The sequence below is a fragment of the Poecilia reticulata genome, linkage group LG21 (genome assembly GCF_000633615.1).
Source record: "Poecilia reticulata strain Guanapo linkage group LG21, Guppy_female_1.0+MT, whole genome shotgun sequence".
Lineage (NCBI taxonomy): Eukaryota > Metazoa > Chordata > Actinopteri > Cyprinodontiformes > Poeciliidae > Poecilia > Poecilia reticulata.
The window spans coordinates 8,436,085-8,454,820 of NC_024351.1; the positions used below are offsets into that span (position 1 = coordinate 8,436,085).

The window sequence follows — 18,736 nt, forward strand, 5'->3', positions numbered from 1 at the left end:
AGGTGGGCGGGATCTAGAGAAGGGGCATTTCCTGCACTTTCTTATTTTGGCAGTGTGTGCTCGAACTTTTCTGCCAATCGCCAATAAAACGTTAAGAATGAGAAATTATGTATCTGCCGATATAAAATCAATTTAGAGTAAATGATCATATTTCCAAAAATATCTCAAAGTTTTGTCGTAAGGAAAACAGCTCTGTTCCCCTCTCTTATTTAGCCTAAAAACATTGTATTTAGCTTAATCATTAGTTTACTTTTAAGGTGCCAATATACCTTATTTACTAGACATACTTAATGTAAAACCCAGGCACAACATCTGTTTCTTCTGAGGTCATAGACAAGATTGAGCCGTCACACATATTTTGTGTTCTTAACATTCAACCATGCTCTTAAGTACAACTCAACTAAAGAAGTAATGTTCATCTTACTTCACCCATAAAGTACTTTGTTTTTACTTTTTCCTGGAGACCTTCTGCAGCTGGGATAACATCTATCACCAGAGCCCTGCAACAGGCATTAAACCACAACGTGACAACAATCTAGTAAAATGTTTATTCTATTTTGGTTTTGCATATTTAAAGTATTTTCACCTGTAAACATGTTTAAAACAATATTTACATTTAATCAACACTTCAACAGATTGCCATATACAAAAGCCTGGAGGCCTCTGTCAAAGTCTGGTTTTGCTGCACAATCAGTTATGCAACATTTGACACAAAACATCTTAAAAGTACAGGAATTTACAGACACACCAGCAGAAACATAGCTAAGCAAAGGTTTGCAATTGCTTCTGTAGTCATGCAGTACCATCAATATAGCTTTGTTCTTTTTTTTTTAGTGAAATACTGCAGTGTAATTTTGATTGTACTATGTGAAGCAAAAAAATTGTCACCCATGCTGTTAAAATAATAACAATGTTATGGCACAATGCTTAGTTAGAGATAAGTGGACTAATGCAATACAGCTTGACAGCAATAAAAGCCAAATAGCAATTTTCAAATTTTACAGAACGACTGGCTAACAGTATTCTAATAATGACAAAAGTAGGCAAAATTCACTCTGTGCGCAATAGAATGCAATGTCCATCTAGGCACTGAAGAAAAGCTTCAGCATCTTTATTTTTTCTTTTTTGTTCTTTTTGTTTCACAGAAAACTGAGAGGTGAGAAAATAAAACACACATGGAATGATATTGATTAAGAATACACTAAAGTGACAATCACAAGGTCAAAAATTGCTTCCAAGCATGCGCTCCTCAACTTTCTGCAGTGAATGCACCACACCCCCCACCCTGTTTCTTGTGTGATATTAGTCCAACGCTTAAGAGGTTGTCAGGGCAACAGTTTGAAATTCAGCTGTACATACTGTAAGCATTTTTAAAGGAACAGAAGAAAAAAAATCCCCCAAATGCAAAATGCAGTAGAAAACCTTTGTGGCAAGATTAAAAATAAAAGTGAGTAATGAGAATCTTGGATGCACAGGTCAAACGGGCACCAATGTAAGAAGTTCCTGAAGCTTTGAAGAGATAAAAAAAAAAAATCATATTTGTCTCCAAGGTTGCATCAGGGAGCTGGAGCCACAGGCTGGGTGAACTCACTGGACCCCACCAGAGGGAGGCGGATAGCTAATGTGAGTGGATTGAGTGTTAGCAGCAGCCTGACTTGCTCTCAGCAGCTACAGTCTCCTGGTCCAGTTTGATCCGGTCTCCGTTGCTCTCCTCATACGGCAAACCTTTATCATTCGCCAGGATGTTCTCTACCAAGAAACGAGCCGCCTCGTCTACGTTGATGTTGTCCTAATAACACAAGAAAATAGTTCAGTAAGATGGGAATACGACAGCATGATGTTAAATGATACGTACTACAAAAAGAAATGACAGATATGAAGTACAATCATTTCAAAACAGATTTACACAAGCCATGGGAACATTTATTTGCAATTAAATTTTTATTTTGGACAAAAGCTTTAAATGACTAACGGATATTGATTGCCAATGCAAAATATACCAAAATAAGGTTTTGTTCTTTCCAACTGAAATCTTGGTTCTGTTTTGCCTTTAGACTGTGTATTGGAACAATTCACATTGTCGTCTGTTTTTTTTTTTTTCTTTCAGCCAACAGAGAGAGTTTTCAAGTATTTTAATTACTTGAAAACTAGAAATACATGCCTTTTTAACTGTGGTAAGCTTCCCGGTCATTTCTCCCGTCCACCATTTTGTACTTTTACAGTTTGGGTTGGTTGGACATAGGCGCTCAATTTACAGCTCATCTGTCTGTTGTGCCTTGACCTGGTTTTCTATAGCTTTTTTGCCTGTGCAACCAATGGGTAAGTGGTTTCCGTGGTGGCTGCTGAGAACAGAAAGACTATTTTATGTGCTTGTTGTAGGACTGCAATACGTTGGGACAAAATGGCACTGATGTATCGGGAAGTTTGTTTTTGGGATCAAAATGGAAGTAGGTGGGGCTTACATTTCCCCAGTAAGCCTGGGGAATTATGGGTCTTACTTCTGGTGACTAGAGGAAGGAGCAGTATTTCATTGTAATTTATAGGGTTTTTGGCTAATCTATGTTCATGATAGAAGTTACATGTCTTTGTTGGTTAATACATTGCACAAACATTAGCATTTCACTGCTCCCCATTAGCACTAGCCTTTTCCCTAAAAATAGCTTTTATCTATTTTTCTTATTTATTAGTCACTTAGTATACTGAATGGAGGAAGAAAATGTAAAACAACATGCTAGCGACAGCATTTAGGCTAATGTTAGCAATTTGGCTCATTTTAACTTGTACACTAATTTTAACATACAGAATGGAGTAAGTCCATGTTACTCAACATGTTTGTGACTCTCCACATGCTATTGAGTACATTGCAGCTTACTTTAGCATTGATGCTAATTTGTAGCATCAGACGGGCACACTTTGGCAGGCCCCATTTAAATTTCTTCAGAAATGTTCTAGTTAACATCTATTATTTTCAACAAAAAAAATAAAAATAAAAATAAAAATAAAATAATAATAATAATAATAATAATAATAATAATAATAATAATAATAATAATAATAATAATAATAATAATAAGTACCCAACTTTTCCAGTAACAAGGCCATACATTTCAGACCCATATTTTAAAAATACTCCAAAAACATTGATTTACTTCACCAAAACAATGTTATTTTATTGCTTATGGCCTTGAGAACACGTTGTTCTGTGAACATTTGGCTCCCATTAAGAGAACTCTCATTCCAGGTTTTTGTGGGTGGGGCTGTACACTAACGTGACCAGCGCTTTACTGCACTGACAGAAAGGAAACTGCTCTGCAGTCGTCACACACCCACACACTTCACATGACACAGCTCCAGGAGCAAAAGTTTTTTTTTTTTCATAATTAGATCAATAGAGTCCAAACACATCTCCACATCTCTTAACAGGGAAAAGTAACACTAGCTAGCTATTATACAAAATGTAAGGGAGCCTCTTTCTTGGAGTGTTTCCAGTTTCTTGACTTCAGATGTTTTCCTAGAAAGACTCATAAAGCCAGTGAGTAAAGGGCAACAGTAAGAGGAATTAGATGACAGGAAATGTGGATGACGTTTTCCTACTCTCTTTTAGTTATAATTGTGAAATGTACTTCTCTGTTGTTCAAAACACCCATTAGTAGTGATAATATAAAATAAGTTAAACAAACAATACCTCCCCCCAAAGATATAACAAAAGTAATTAGCTAAAGTACTACCCCTTGAAGTACCTATGAGTTGTGCAGAAAGATAATTTCTTTGCCTATTTTCAAATAGTTCAAGCTCTGAAAGACTGAGTACATCAATGAAGTATTGCCACAGATTTTGGGTGCAGGTCTGGACTTTGACTGAGCCCTTCTAAAAGATGACCATGTTTTGAATTAAACTGTTCCATTGCACCTCACTGTATGTGGACAGCTTTTGCCCTGCTGCAAGGTGAATCTCCATCTCAGTCTCTTTAAGACATTCTAACAAGTTTTTTTTCTTTCTTTTCAGGTCTCGGGGGAAAAAAAATTCACTCATGCTTGATTGTTAAGAGTGGAATGTGATTCGAGTTTCTGGCAAAGTACCAGCTAAGAGTCATGTGCTTTTAGTCAGGATTCCTATCTGGTGACAATCAAAAAGCTCTAAATGTTGAACTGCTACATCCCCCATGCAAGAAAACCCTCTGTTTTTTCTTTTAAGTTATGCGCAGTTATAAACAGAAACTATGGAAGCAAGAGCTTCAGTTAGTCAGATTCTACGTTACGAAAACCACATTAAACAGAATAAAAACAATTACTTGTGACGCCAGCAGAAGGAAAAAAGTACGACATTTCCTTTATATGCCAATCTCAAACCAAGCCATGTGATACCATATTAAATCTATTTTTTGTTTTTCTTTTGCTGTGGTCTGTGTTTACTAGACTGGTTTAAACACTTTTAACCAATGTGGTTGCTTGTTTTCAGGCACTACCTGTTGAAAAGTTCAGAGCCAAAAAGAGTTCAACATTTTGTATTTTCACAATAACCACAGGAGCAGAACAGGCCAGGCTTCCCCACAGGATAACTTTGGAGGATTTCCTGTCAGCCAGTGGCAGTAAGGAAACCATTCAGGAAGGTAGCAACACATCCGGTGACAACTTTTGTCTCTTCGTGGGTCATGTAAAAAGCTAACATGATGAAGCTATAATCTCTCTTCAGCAACAATCACATCATGTCATGATATTAAAACAACTCCAACATCGGGAATCTAATGCTGCTGCAGAATAATTCACTATGAAGAAACACAATGACTCTACTAAAATAGAGAGATAATGAATATGAGATGAAAAGAACACATAAAAGGTTGAACACAAAGTCACTACATCGATTAGCAAAAATCGCAGTTTTACATTTTGCAACATTAAAAAAAAACCTTGATAGATCCTACTGTAATTTAAAGTGCAATTAGATCTTCACATTTTTTTCATAATTCACTGCAGAAGGAATATTTTAAAAAGCATTAAGTAGAGAGATTTTACCCCCTTTATGGCACAGATGAAGTTGCAGTTTGGCAACAATTGAAAAATTGTGTATTTTGCATCACACACAGTAAACTATATACTATATGGAGGCTCGTTTCCCCAAATTTGCTGTGAAGTTTATTAAGCTGTTGATTTTTATATTAAACCAGTATTACAAATTAAATTATTGTAGATCACAAGATCAGACTGTATTTAATAAGAAACAGTTGGGTGAATGTAGCTCTAATGCGAAGTGTCTGAGTTGGTAGTATGACTAGAAAAGCACTATGTAAATTTATCTACTATTTTTCTTCTGGAAAGGTTGCTGATGCAGAGCAAATTTGGCAGATGGGCAACTCCTGGGTATACACCACAACTCTGTGTTTTCTTAACTTGTGGACATTCTAACTTTTGCAGTTTGTTGGTTTTGTCACCATTCCCAGACTGATAGATGTCAATAATTTTGGTTCTCAACTGTCCTTGATTTTTCATTTATTTTTTCAAGACTGGGGTGTGATTTCCTGCTTTTTTGGACCTTTCAGTTTACTTTATATTGTCAGAAATATTTTTATTTAACTCATTACTTCATTCTACTGGTCTGGCATTAAATGTGTTTGGTTTTGACTCACAAAACTGAGCAAGATCAAATTGATTAATCAAAACTATTTTATAATTTTAAAAGTATGTTACTTATATATCATTTAAAAATGTTTTTTTGCTCTTTGTTGAACATTAAAGTCAGTTTATGGATCTGAAAAATGTTAAGTGTGACAAAAAAAAAAAAAAAGCAAGAAACCTCTAAAGTGACAAGTATTTTTTTCAAGGCACCACATGTGGGTAATTGCTTGTTTCTCACCTTTGCTGATGTCTCAAACCAGCCCAGGAAGCCGGTCTCTTTGCAGAAATTGTCCATTAGTGTTGAATTGTTGACGCTGTCTTTCTTCTGGTCACATTTATTGGCGAGGAGCACTGCGGGGATGGCGTTGCCATTAGCCAGCTTCACTTTGCTGTCCAGGTCATGCTTCCATTTAGACACGGCTTCAAACGTAGCGCCCCTCGTCACGTCAAACACAACAAATGCCCCGACGGCTTCCTTGTAGTACACCCGCGTCATGTTTCCGAATCGCTCCTGCCCTGGAGGGATGGAAAGAAAGAGGGAAATATTTATCTGTGACTAAAATCTTGGAAGAGTGCCATAGATTTAGAAAAATACGAGATTTTAAACATTGCAGATAACAGAGCTGTTATAGGGCCTCCTCTCCCTTTAAATCCAAAGAACCTGCTGCTAGCCACCACTTCCAACTCAACATTTATATTCATGCTGCATTGGCGTGAAAATGGCTGCAATCAGTTGCAAAACTGCGCAGTGGTGGATATTTTATTTTTGTAATAACAAGGCAGTGCCTGTTAATTGTTATTTAATAATTGCGAGATTTTTGAAATGGCTCATTTTCCAGACATCAAGAGACATTAACATATCCCCAAAGAAATGGCATGTTTTTTTTTTTTTTAACTCTTGGGCAGTTTTTAGAAGCAGCACAGAGGTGATTAGATTAGATTTGAGTCCATGCATACAGGGTCTCCAATGATTTCTGGCATGTGACAGATTTAGTACATAACTTTTTGCTCTATTGCTCCAATTAAAGAACAAAGACTCTACAGTTAGCGTATTGAGGAAAAGACAGCCGGTATATCTTTGTCACAAAAATAGGAAATGGGTTTAGAAAGCAATTGAGGAAGTGTAAGCAAAGCTCCTCCTAGCACACTTTCACTTTGCAGCATAGGTGCCTTCCCAAGCTCGCAGAAAACTGGAGAGGTGTGTTGCAGTGCAGGTTTGCGAGAGAGAGCGAATTCACTGTGGGGCCCACAGGCCTGGTGGTAATTGCTCATAATTGAGAGTCTAATTTTAGCTGATATAACCCCAGGTGAATTCACCAGAGACACGACACAGTGGGATAAAGAGCCGATGGACTGAAAATAAGGCTTTTATTTCCAGACCTTGTACAGACTGTGCGTCCAGAACTGAGCGGGCCAGGGCAGAAAAAAGACAAAAATAAAGGGCCTCGTCATTCTCTGTGAACCTCTGCTCTTGTTAATGGGCTTGCTGAGTAAAATGCAACAATTATGCCAGAATGGGTTGACATTTTCGCACAGCATCATCACTGTTGGTTGGTGGGCTGGGGGAGGAGAACCCTGAGGAGCATCACAATTCAGCACACTAACTTTAGGCAGCAGGCATAGCAAGGTTATACAGCCACATTCAAAAGTTTCAAATCTTATTAACATTTTGCCACCTTAACACCACAAGTGGTAAATGCATTTCTATGAGTCTCCCTCTATTCTGTCTTTGGGGATGTGATTCGACCAGAGCCATTCTTTTTTTGCAAAGTGAGACGAGATTGTCTAGGCAATTTCCAAGCCTTACCACAGATTATTTGGCTTCATTAACCTTCTCATCTTCTCTAACCAGCTTCACCGTGGCTCCAGAAAACATCCCCATACCACAATACAGCCACCACCATGTTTGACAGGGGACAAGGTATATGTTTTTCACATTTGACATCAAAAAAGTTACATTTTAGTCTCATCTTTATTTCATGTGTTTGCTGTGTCTCCTCCAGGACATGTAGCAAAACCTAAACAGACTTTCTTTCAGCAATGTCTTTCTTTTAAGTACTCTTCCAGTATGTGGAATGCAAACTGATAGTTAGTGGCTCCTCCAGCATTATCACGGGGCTTTAGATAGAAAAGCCTATGATCCTTTAAAGTGTATAGGAAAAAAAACAACCTCTTGACATGTGAGTCGACTAAGTGATTAAGTGAAAATGGCAAATTTACTTTAAGGTTTCTCTTTTTAGTTTACTATTAAGACAGATCCCTTTGTTTGAAAAGTAGAACTGGCATATTTTTTTGGAAATTTTGCTGTTAGTTGACCTATTGTTCAGGACTTCCCCTTTTGTGTACCCTCCAGGCTTCGTATAATTAATAAAGAAGTTTACGTTGATTCATTTTGATTCATAACATTTCTGCTGATAACTGTATAGGGCCAATATTTTCTTTTCGTTATCAAAAGGTTGCTGAGATACTGTTTAGCCACCCATGCTCACATTTTTTCTGCTTATATTAAACAAGCCTGTTCATATATAATGTAAAACTCTAAATTTAGCACACGTTTTGACGATGTTGTGATTTCCACAACAAACTATCAAGCAGAAAAAAAGAATCTGATCAGCAAAAATCCTTCTAATGGTGTTCATACTTTTCTGCTTTATTTAATCTGTCATCTTTCATCATATTCAAGCAAAGGAAGAGAATATCGCAACGAGATTTGTCTTGTTACGTAAGGAGAAAACAAAATTACACCGCAAACATTAATGAGTGTCATATGCCGCTAACCTAATCAGCAAAAAACATGGGAATGGACTGAACTACATGAACAATAGAGTATTTACTCAGCGGATGCCACAGAGGAGCAAGAGATGTGTGCTGCTGTGTCAAACACACAACACAAAGCGACTGCCAGCAAACTAAAGAAAAACATACATCTAAAAAACATACAGCTGTACATTAAGAAATTTAGAAGGAAATCATTAAGTTTCATAAGATGAACTTTTTTTTTTTTTTTTTTTTAGCTCAGTTTACCAAAGTTACAAGAACTGGTGCATGACCTCAAGTAACAATTAAACACCCTGGTTAGATGCACACCAGTCAGACCTCCTGCATAACTACTTTATGAAACGGCTAAGTTACAGCCACTGGTTAATCTGTGTTTGCTGCGTGGGAGAAACAGAAAGAAAGCACAGTCTCATCATTATCCACAGACCCAGCAGCCCCTGCTTCCTCTATGGTCATACACACTCTTGTGGGTGGGTTACTATAGAAACTGTCCAAGCCAGACGTTGCAGCGGCAACAGCGGCAGCAGCCTCCATCTGTTGGGGAGCCAACCGCCTGTGACCCTCCTCATACCCTCCACCCCCATCCCAACAGCACTAAAATAAGAAAAGCAACACAGTGGCTCTGTCTTTAAGGTAGTCTTCAGCAGGGATTCCATAGCGAGACTGTGAAGAACACATGACCGACACGTTAAAATTCCTCTGAGCAGCATGTGAGGAAAAGCTGCAGCTTACTTAAGCGCTTAGCAAAGACTGAGGGAAAAATTCCATAACTTCAAGTGCAGCGTTTCATCTTTTACATTCAAATGAATGCATTACATTCGAGTAAGTGCAACTGATGTCTTAAGAGTAAGAATTAGGTGTCAGAGCTGCGACAAATCTGATCCACAATAATCAGGAAAAACTACAAAAAGAAGCACCAACCTGTAATGGGCATCCTAATCTTTTAGTGTGCAAATATTTCAACAATGTGGCAATTTGGATTTAGAGGGGATTGATGAAAAATTAACAGTTGTGCCATTATTCCATTTAGTTTGCAAACGGTGTATCAGTAAAGATATTTGTAGTGAATGTATAGGAACGTGGAGCAACACAGACCATTTGTATATCTGATTAAAGTATGAATCATTAATCAGAAAAAATGCAAATACCATAGTAAGTTATTTTAAAGTGTAAGTTTGAGACAACGTTTAAAGAAAATCCTGATTGAAATTACAGTTTAGCAAAAACAAGAGTTTCATCATAGTGAAAAGTACCTACTTTTGTGGCACTGGTTTTCAAATGCACATTTGTATGTCCGATCCACCCAATCCAGCCTTATGGTTTAGTGTTCAGAAAAAAAGTAGACAATCTTAATCAAGTGTTATTCAAACTGAAGACTGTGGGGAAGTAGGAACACAGTGTTGCCACAAAGCCTCTTAGAGCATTAATAAATCAGCAAGAGATTGGCCCACTTTCCAAATATTTGGTTCTAATTGGTGATCGATGAATAAAAAAACTAAAAACCTGGATGCTTTCATTGCTGTTCGACAAATGTATTAAGTTAAACTGAATTTCACAATTTTTTTGTGATGAGGAGTGAAATCACTATAGCAAGCAACACATTGTGCAAAGATTCTCACTGCTAATAAGGAAAAAACATCTGATTTAACATTTTAAAAAATCCACATGTAAAAGCGTTGGATATGCAAATGGCCAACAAAAAAAGAAAACAATCAGAGATTTATGCCGTTTCTAATAGACCAGAAAACTTACAGTGGATGTAAAGCTAGACAAAATAATCACAATAACTAGATGATAGATATTGTTTTCAAAACATGCTATGATCTAAATACATTTCATTTCATGGATGAATCTCAAGTAAAAAAATAAACAAAAAAAACTTACACTTCTTTGGCTTTCCCTGAAAATAACCTTTTTTTTTTTTTTTGCTAAGTTGGTTCCATCTTTTAAAGACGAAGGCTGACAACTTGTTAGACATTAAAAGTACATTGGTATGAATTAAAATACATTTTAGATTGTGTTAAGTCATGCACTTATGACAGCGTAATGCAAAATAATTTAACTAACTTAAATTGCAGTATTGCATACTCCTGTGCCCTTAGATAGATACACAGAATTTGCTGAACACGCAAATCTCACATCCTTCTGAAACTTGTGTTGGCTGAGAGCAAAAAAAAAAAAAAAAATCCCCAGCAAAACAAGTGTTCACCTGCATGTCAAAAATGTCTGTATCCTGTTTTTGGGTATTCATCTTTCCACTGGAAAGATTTGGACTATTCTCCCTACAACCTCCACCACTCTGTAATCCCTGAAAGAAAATCCAGGCATTTAAAGACTTGGGTTTGCCTCTAAATGCTTTCGGATTTGCCAAAATATTTGAGCAGATTGTAAAATATGTGAATTGATGTTTATTTCTTCCAAGAAGGACTCCAGCATGAGGATAGCAATAAAGACCTTTGCTGAAATATAATTCCATCCCCCAACTTTTCTCATTTTATATGATTGTGATCTTCTACAGCAGGAACCTGAACTGGTGCTCTGTTCCTACAGACTTGTGCTAAATGCATGGGGTAAGCAGTTTGACTGAAGGTCCGTTTAGCCAATCACAACAGTGGAATTATAGCTGCTTTTCTGCTAAGTGAGGACAGTGTGCTTTAAGTTAGCAAAGGCTACAGTAGAGTGAGGTTTGGAAAGAAGAACACAGAGTCATGTCGAATGAAATGGCATCTCATCTGTCTGATCTAGTCTATTGCTCAATTGGCTTTCAGTGTATGCGGCACATCTCAGCACTTTGCAGCCGTCTTGATTTATTTATCTACAAATTGATCTGAGCTGTAACTCGTTCACAGGAAGCAGAGAAAGTAGAGCAGGGTTTGTTTTTTTTTCGTTCGTCTCCAAGGGGCACCGGTGTTGTCATTTTCTAGACTTCACTAGAAAGACCTCTTGAAGATACCTTACTGTCTGTGTGTGCAACTTTCAAAATGAATGGACACCTAACCCTAACAAATACCTACCTTTAAATTGAATAGTTTCGGACGGTGCAATGGGAAAGGAAAATGATGTTCTGGCACTACCTTGAGTCAAAATGAAAAATGAAGCTGAAAAAATATCATCACCAGTTAAAAGTTGCTGACCTTGTGAATTACATGGGAATCACAGGTACACAGTCACAGTCATGACTCACTGAAAACATTTGTTCTGTCATGCTTTACTGTCGCTGTCTACACTTTAGAAGTATCGCTCACCTCGGCATACTGGATGCATAAAACTGAACGTGAAACTATCAGTACAACCAACTTACTGGTTAATTTGTCTAACAATTGACAGGACTTGATGTCCTTTAAACTCTACTTCATCTCCTCATGTTTAGCATGCTTACCCCCCACTTTTCAGCGCACCAATGTACATAAAAAAACAATCTGACAGCAGAGGAGTTGATTTATATAGGCACATCCATAGTAGTTGAGGGTCTGCTTGTCAAAACTGCCAAAAATATTATCAATTAGGCAATTAACAAGGCGCCTGACTACCATTTGTATTTAATGTAGAACCTTACTTTAAATAAGGTTCTACATTATTTAATGGTGTCATTATAACTAAGATATTTCTTTTCAAACGAAGCATGGATCTGAAGGCTACAACACATAAAATAAGTAAAAGAATACAACAATACGCTTTACAAATACAACTTATATTTAGAATATGTTCAACTTGTCAATTTGACAGAATTTGTAATTGGTCAAAAGCCTCATTTTAACACAGGACCTCAGACACAACTTCCGTCAAACCTTTACAGCCCTTCCTGGTCTCTGATCCTCTTGCAGTTTAAAATAGGAGTGCAAATTAAGTACTAAGGATATCCTATATGCAGAATATGTTATCTTTTCAGTAGGTTCCTGTGGGAGCTTCCAGTCTATATTTAAGATCGCTGAGTTAAAGTGTTACAGTTATAAAATTCCTTAACTTTACAGTGAATAAACAGCGTCGAGATCAGCTGTTCACAATGTTTTAAGAGGTGTGAACAAAGGTCAGCTGGTATCACGTGACTGGTCATTACGTCTTCGGCGTAATGACTGTCTTTGGTCATTACGTCGAAGACAGTAATGACTCAAGTTGCAGATGATGACCATACAATCGTCTACCTGTTCTGCCCAACAAGATGCATCCTCCTTTTACAATATAGCATAGTGGTAGTCACATCCTGTCCGCAAGCTAAAAACATCCCAGCGAAAGTAGCAATTGTGTTTGAAAAGGGGCTGGGATACTCTCAAGCCTCATACTGATTTCCTACCTCTTATAAAAGCCCCTGATTACTATCATTCTACACGGACTGTAATCACAGTTGTGCTTGTAAAAAAAAAAAAAAAAACTACACAACTCAGAAATTGCTTTCTGTGTTTCCAAGATGAATTCTCCTTCCTTCTTTTTCTGCATGACCAAATCGCCTAAAGGCCATTCATTAATGACTCATCTAATTTACCTTAAGCTGTCTCTCTTACACCCACGTTCTGTTTTTTTTATTACTTTCTCTAAGTTATCTCAAGTTTTGTTGTAGATGTGGGCAACATCAAGTTTTTTCAGTTGGGAGTAAAAATCTGTGCTCTCTCAATGTATGCAAATGATTCATTGTCTCGCAACAAAAACATCAAGCAAAGTATCATGGTTTTTTGTTGTTGTTTTTTTTCTCTCTTGCAGATCTTCTGATTAGGTCCTGATTTGGAGTGGCAGGCAGACGGCCCACCCTGATGTTTAGTCACGGATGCCGTGCACACTCACTGAGCTTGAGCTGCGAGGGTCTGAACGTCAGCCTGGACTGCCAATCCGCTTCTGACAGAAACTCAAGTTGTTGTGACGACCTATCCAGCACCCAAACGTTCGCCCCCTTTCTGTCACCGCTATGAGCAATGGAATATATATATATTTCATATATATATATATATATATATATATATATAACAAAAAAACAGCAGCCTTTATAACCATCTGTCCCGATCTGTCTCAGCATATGAGGTTTGTTTGATTGAGGGAGCGGGTAGAACAGAATATGTCTAGAGGCAGGGCATATTTTTTCCTTCCAAAGGATAAAAAACTGTTTTGAAAAACAAGTTTTAGATTTTAAATCTAACCAGTGAAGCTCTAGAAGGAGATGTTGTCATGAGGAACACATCTAGAAATAATTTTAAAAAAACCCTCCTCATGTGACTTGTGTTTTGAAATCAACCCAAAATGGCAACAAGTCACATTACTGGAATCATACCAGCACTCACAAGAGCTTAGAGCAAAGCTACAGGAATCATATACCCTAACCCTAAGGATTATTGCAAGATTTTGTGTTGCACAATATCAGGAAAAAGATGTAACTGTGAACATACTGCTGAACAGTCACAATATACACTGTCACTTTCATTAGTGGAATACAGAATATGAATACTTAAAATATAATGTCATACCAAAAGCGGCATTTAAGATCTCAGTTGAGATTATTACAGTGCAAATACTGATGTTACTTTCACAATTGTGATATATTTGATTCAGCTCTGATTTATATGGTGTTGAGAAAAACATCTGAAGCATAATGAATGACTGGTAAAAAAAACAATTTAAAACAATTTATGAGCTGTAACTGTACTGCCAAATCCAAATGCCTTCTTGAATACCCTTTATAAATTCCTTACATACGTCTTTTGTGATATTAAAAATCTGCAGCAATGTGTTCCAAATGTAACAATTTTGAAGCACTTCACTTAACTTTAAGTCTTCTTGAGTTCAAACTTTTCACAAATTTGCACATTTCCATTGTTTAGCTAAAATCCTAGAATGCGGAGGATGTACAACAGATCAAAAGAATATTGTTGTACAAAGGTATCAGTCTGGATAAGGGTTCAAAAAGTCTAGAGCATTACATACTCAAGCAACTTTTATTTTGATCCTTTTCATGCACTACACTGCCGTATGTTAAATTGGGCTGTAATTTAAATAAATAAGTAATAAATGCTTTAAAAAAACTGCTTGAATTTTTCTTTTAAAATAGAGACCATCATTTAAAAGATTTAATTTATTTTTCTGTTTTAAAAAAAATATAAAAATGACATATCTGCTTAATCAAATGAGATTTGACTAATATCTAATTAAGCAAACAGACTCTACTCTACTTTAACACGTTAAAAAAAAGTACAGTATTAGGCTTTAATGAATAAAAAGATTACATGTTTTCCTTTCTTGTTGTTTTGTTAACTTATGGTCAGTTTATATCGTTGCTTTAGATGCACAGTTAGGTGGCCCGTCAGTGTAATCCTGCAATGTTTTAGTGTAGAATTTTTCCACGGACTAATCACAGTAAGCACTCCAGACCTTAAGTCAGCACACCACTGCAAAACTGCATTATCTTTACAACCATGTAAAACCATTAGCGTGAAGTTTTGTGGTATTAGGTCATTAACAAACACTGCCCTCTGTTACTAAGATCAAAAGTCCCTCTTTGATTGATCTGACCAGAGAACATCATTCCAGAAAGCCTGTGTGTTCAAAGGTCTGTGTTAAAATATTAGTATTTATGGGGCCCCTGAAGCCCTGGGGGGCTTTATGGAGCCACTGGCTCCATTTGGATTAAACAGAAGTGCAAATAATTGATATTCATTTTAATTGTATTTTTTGATTTAATGTTTTTAAGACTAGTTGTGGGTTTAAAGAGTGTTTCACTGGCGATGTTTTCCAGTAACATGTAATTTACCCAGTATTTTTTTTACATTTCCTGTCTACTTAACATTTTTTAATACGGTGGACGCCGGTGCACCGCGTCCACCGTCCACCATAGTGCACCGGCGGTGCACTATACGTGCACCGCCGGTGGACCGCCTTGGCCCCTCAACCACTGGGCTTAGCAAGTTTTCTGGGGGAAACCCTGATGTTGATACTTCTAAAATACAAAAACATGCACCACTTGTTTAATTATATTCCCTTTATCTATAATCACTGTTACAGAATAGATCAATTGTTTGGTTTTTCAATGAAATTTATCCAGTATATCTTATTTCTTAAAAGACAGAAATTTGTTTGCTCAAGCATCATTTTTTTTTTTTTTAGAATTTATAAAAATAAAAGTTTTAAACATAAAAAAAGTACAACAAACACTGTTAAGTCTGCAGAAATTACATTAGCATGAAATGGCCTCATGACTTTCAGCACGCTCATGAGGGTTTAAAACCAAGGAATTTCAAAATCCTTGATCCCAGACATATGTTTAATGATAAAAACAATCATATCAAGCATAATAATAAGGAAAGGGTTTCATGGAACAACACAGACACCACCTTTGTTCATGCTGACTGACCTGTGGTAACGCCAGCCTGGCTACAGCTAGTGAATTGAAAGCTTCACGCCGTCTTTGCTCACTTCCTCATTCATCGGTCTTCTCAAGCATGTCGCTTTTTCTTACTGTTGTGATAACTCTGCTATTTTTGCATTGAGATGCCATTATCAGTTGCCTGGCTCACTTCGTAAGGGGTTAACTTGCATTTACCCTGCTCCTTTCAGCTTGTTTACTCAAGCTGCTGGAATGCAACAGGTTGGCAAGCGGGCCAAGTCTGGCAGCATTAAATAAAGAAGGTTATTTAAGTTGAAACCGAAATAAAAAGTCAAAGTGGGACTATACATGGGGAATAATAATTTGGCTGTGTTTGAAAATAATAAACCATAGCAGGAAAAATATAAGAGACTATATCCTTGCGCAAGTCCATAAACAGTTCATTCCAGTGGTTCTCAATTTTACCACTTACTTAATTAGTTCTGTCCTAATAATACCTAGACAGATACAGCAGTCATTCATTCATTTAACTGATATCACTTTATGTACTGTTCCTATTTGTGTAGGAACAGTACTGTGGTGTAAAGTAGCTGTTGCAATTTAAAGGAGCCAATCAATGCCTGGACTTTGTTATGAAGCAGTATAGTAGCAATTAACAAATAAAAGACTAAAAGAGCAAAATTTCTCCCTCATTCTTTTAAGAACAGAAGAAATACTTTATATTTTATGCTGCAACTGGACTTGGACATTTGCAGTTTGTTTTGCTTTTTCAACAAAAAAGAGAAAGAAAGAAAAATACTTTTCATCCATCAGCACTGAAGTTTTTCTCCACTGCGCTCCTCTTTTGAGAAGTTGAGCACAGACCAGTGTGATCAGACAACTTATTTATGTTATTGGCTCTGCATTACAGATAATTAGCTAAAAAAAAATTACCGCTCAAGAACAGCCCAGGTGCCAGTTTTACGGGCACCACAGTTTGAGAACCCTGGTTTTATTCTGACAAAAGTTATTAAAAAAAAAAAAAAAAAAAAACTGAAAGGAGCCAACTTATTGAGGCGGCGCTTAGTCGGTAATAACAACGTGACCTACATTCCATTGACAATTATGTGCTGCTGTGATCATGAAGTGGAAAACACAATGAGCAGTCATGAAGGCTACGGGAATTTCCTATCTGGAGTCTTTAAACTCACGGCCTACCGGAATTAAAACAGGTTTTTAAAAATATGTATATATATATATATATATATTCTGTCTCCTTGCATATCAGATTTAGCGTGGCTGTGACACATTGCATAATTTCACGGGTTAACTGTCAACAAGTCGCAAAGAATCTCTTAACACTTATCTGCTAAAGAGGAAACCTCAGTGACACACGACTCCTACCCATACAACGTTAGAAATAGTATCAACTCCTAATTTACGAAATAAGAAGTACATTTATCTTACCTGCTATGTCCCACAGCTGCAGACGGACCAGCGTTTTGCTGTCCCAGTTGATGACTTTTAGAGCGAAGTCGACTCCGATCGTCGCCCTGTAGTGCTGGGAGAAAAGCTGGTGGACATAGCGTTTGATGATGCTGGTCTTCCCCACTCCCAATTCCCCGATGACCAGCACTTTGAAGAGATACTCCTTACACTCTGACACCGAGCCTCCGGCCATGCTGAGACTGAAAGCTGTTAGCGAAACTTTTAAGCAACTTCTGCTTTCACGGTCACATAAGCTGCGCTGACAGGAGCCGAGGGAGAACTGGGCAGGTCAGAGAGCTGGGCCGGTCAGGGAGTTCCCCCCCACTCCGTCCCCTCCTTTTCCACTACTTTCTAATTCTCCGTTTTTCTCCTCCTCCTTCCTTCCTTCCTTCTTCTCCTCCCTCTGCCACACAGCAACCACCTGATAAGTCACAGGACCCGGAAATGTCGAGTAAGTTTGAGATGCTTGTGCAGTGAGAGCCATCAGCCTTTGCTGCTTATTGTAATAAATGAGACATTTTTTCTGCGCTCTCTGCTCCCCGGTAATCAGTCACTAAAGCCAAATCGTCTCCTCAACGTGATGTTATTTTTATTTCCTGAACCGATAGGCGACATTTGGGAAAGTTATGAGTCTACGTGCGCATTTCTGTTTATAAAAAATGTTATAAAGCAAACTGAAAACTTCATACAAAGACTTTTGAAAGTAATGCCAAATCCTATTGTTTTAATATTTCTCCCGCTTTAATGAACTTATGAGTTAATATTAATAATTTATTTATTTCTCCTCTATAATGGATGTTTTTTGGTACTGTCCTTATGCACAAATGATAACAGGTTCGCACAGTTCTGTGTTCCTGGTAACAAAAAGACAACATAGCCTTTAAAGGATCTTGACCACATGCCGTGGTGTATTTTAAGGAAGATGTATCAAGAAGTTAATGCTGCCCAAATTTAGTGTACTCTTCCTTGTTGTAAGTACACTAAAGTCAACAAAGGACTATACATGGGGCTGTGTGATTTGACACAGCAGTTATTAGTTTTGGGAAATGTTTTATGAGCCATGTGTACAAATGTAAATATGAGTTTATTGGACCATGGCTTTTGGATATGTTATCTACTTCCCAAGTCCCTGCAATTGTCATGATGGTATAAAATCAAAGCTGTCTTCTCAGTTGTTTTTTTTCTTCACTTATGTTGACTTTTTATGGAGGACAAATCCTTCCATAATTAAGAATAAATACAGATATCCATGTAATAATAATTGATAAGACTACTGTACTAACCTCATAAGTTACATTTAACACCATAATGTTGGAAACATGGCTCAAATAGAATATACATAAGCACTTCAAAATGTGTAAATTGTAGCAATTTGGAAAGCAATTGTGGGCAGTGACCAGACTTCTAGATATAAATAACTTTTATTTTTACAGCATTGTTCATGTCCAGTTTACTCAAAACATGAAGGCCTATTTCACTCTAGATTCAACAGTGTTAAAACAGGTGGCACCTCATATATTTTACATCAGCTTAATTCATTAAACAGCTTACACTATTTTCGACTAAAAACATTTGG

General features: G+C 37.2%; 1 protein-coding gene across 1 annotated transcript; it reads right to left on the minus strand.

Moving 5' to 3' along the window:
- Nucleotides 1-546: 546 nt before the first annotated feature.
- Nucleotides 547-17,546, minus strand: rab32a (RAB32a, member RAS oncogene family). Its single transcript, XM_008397738.2, has 3 exons — nucleotides 17,140-17,546; nucleotides 5,851-6,128; nucleotides 547-1,789 (listed from the first exon to the last, which is right to left on the minus strand). The coding sequence occupies exons 1-3, from the start codon at nucleotides 17,351-17,353 to the stop codon at nucleotides 1,640-1,642; spliced, it is 642 nt and encodes a 213-aa protein (XP_008395960.1). The 5' UTR covers nucleotides 17,354-17,546; the 3' UTR covers nucleotides 547-1,639.
- Between the last annotated feature and the right edge of the window lie 1,190 nt (nucleotides 17,547-18,736).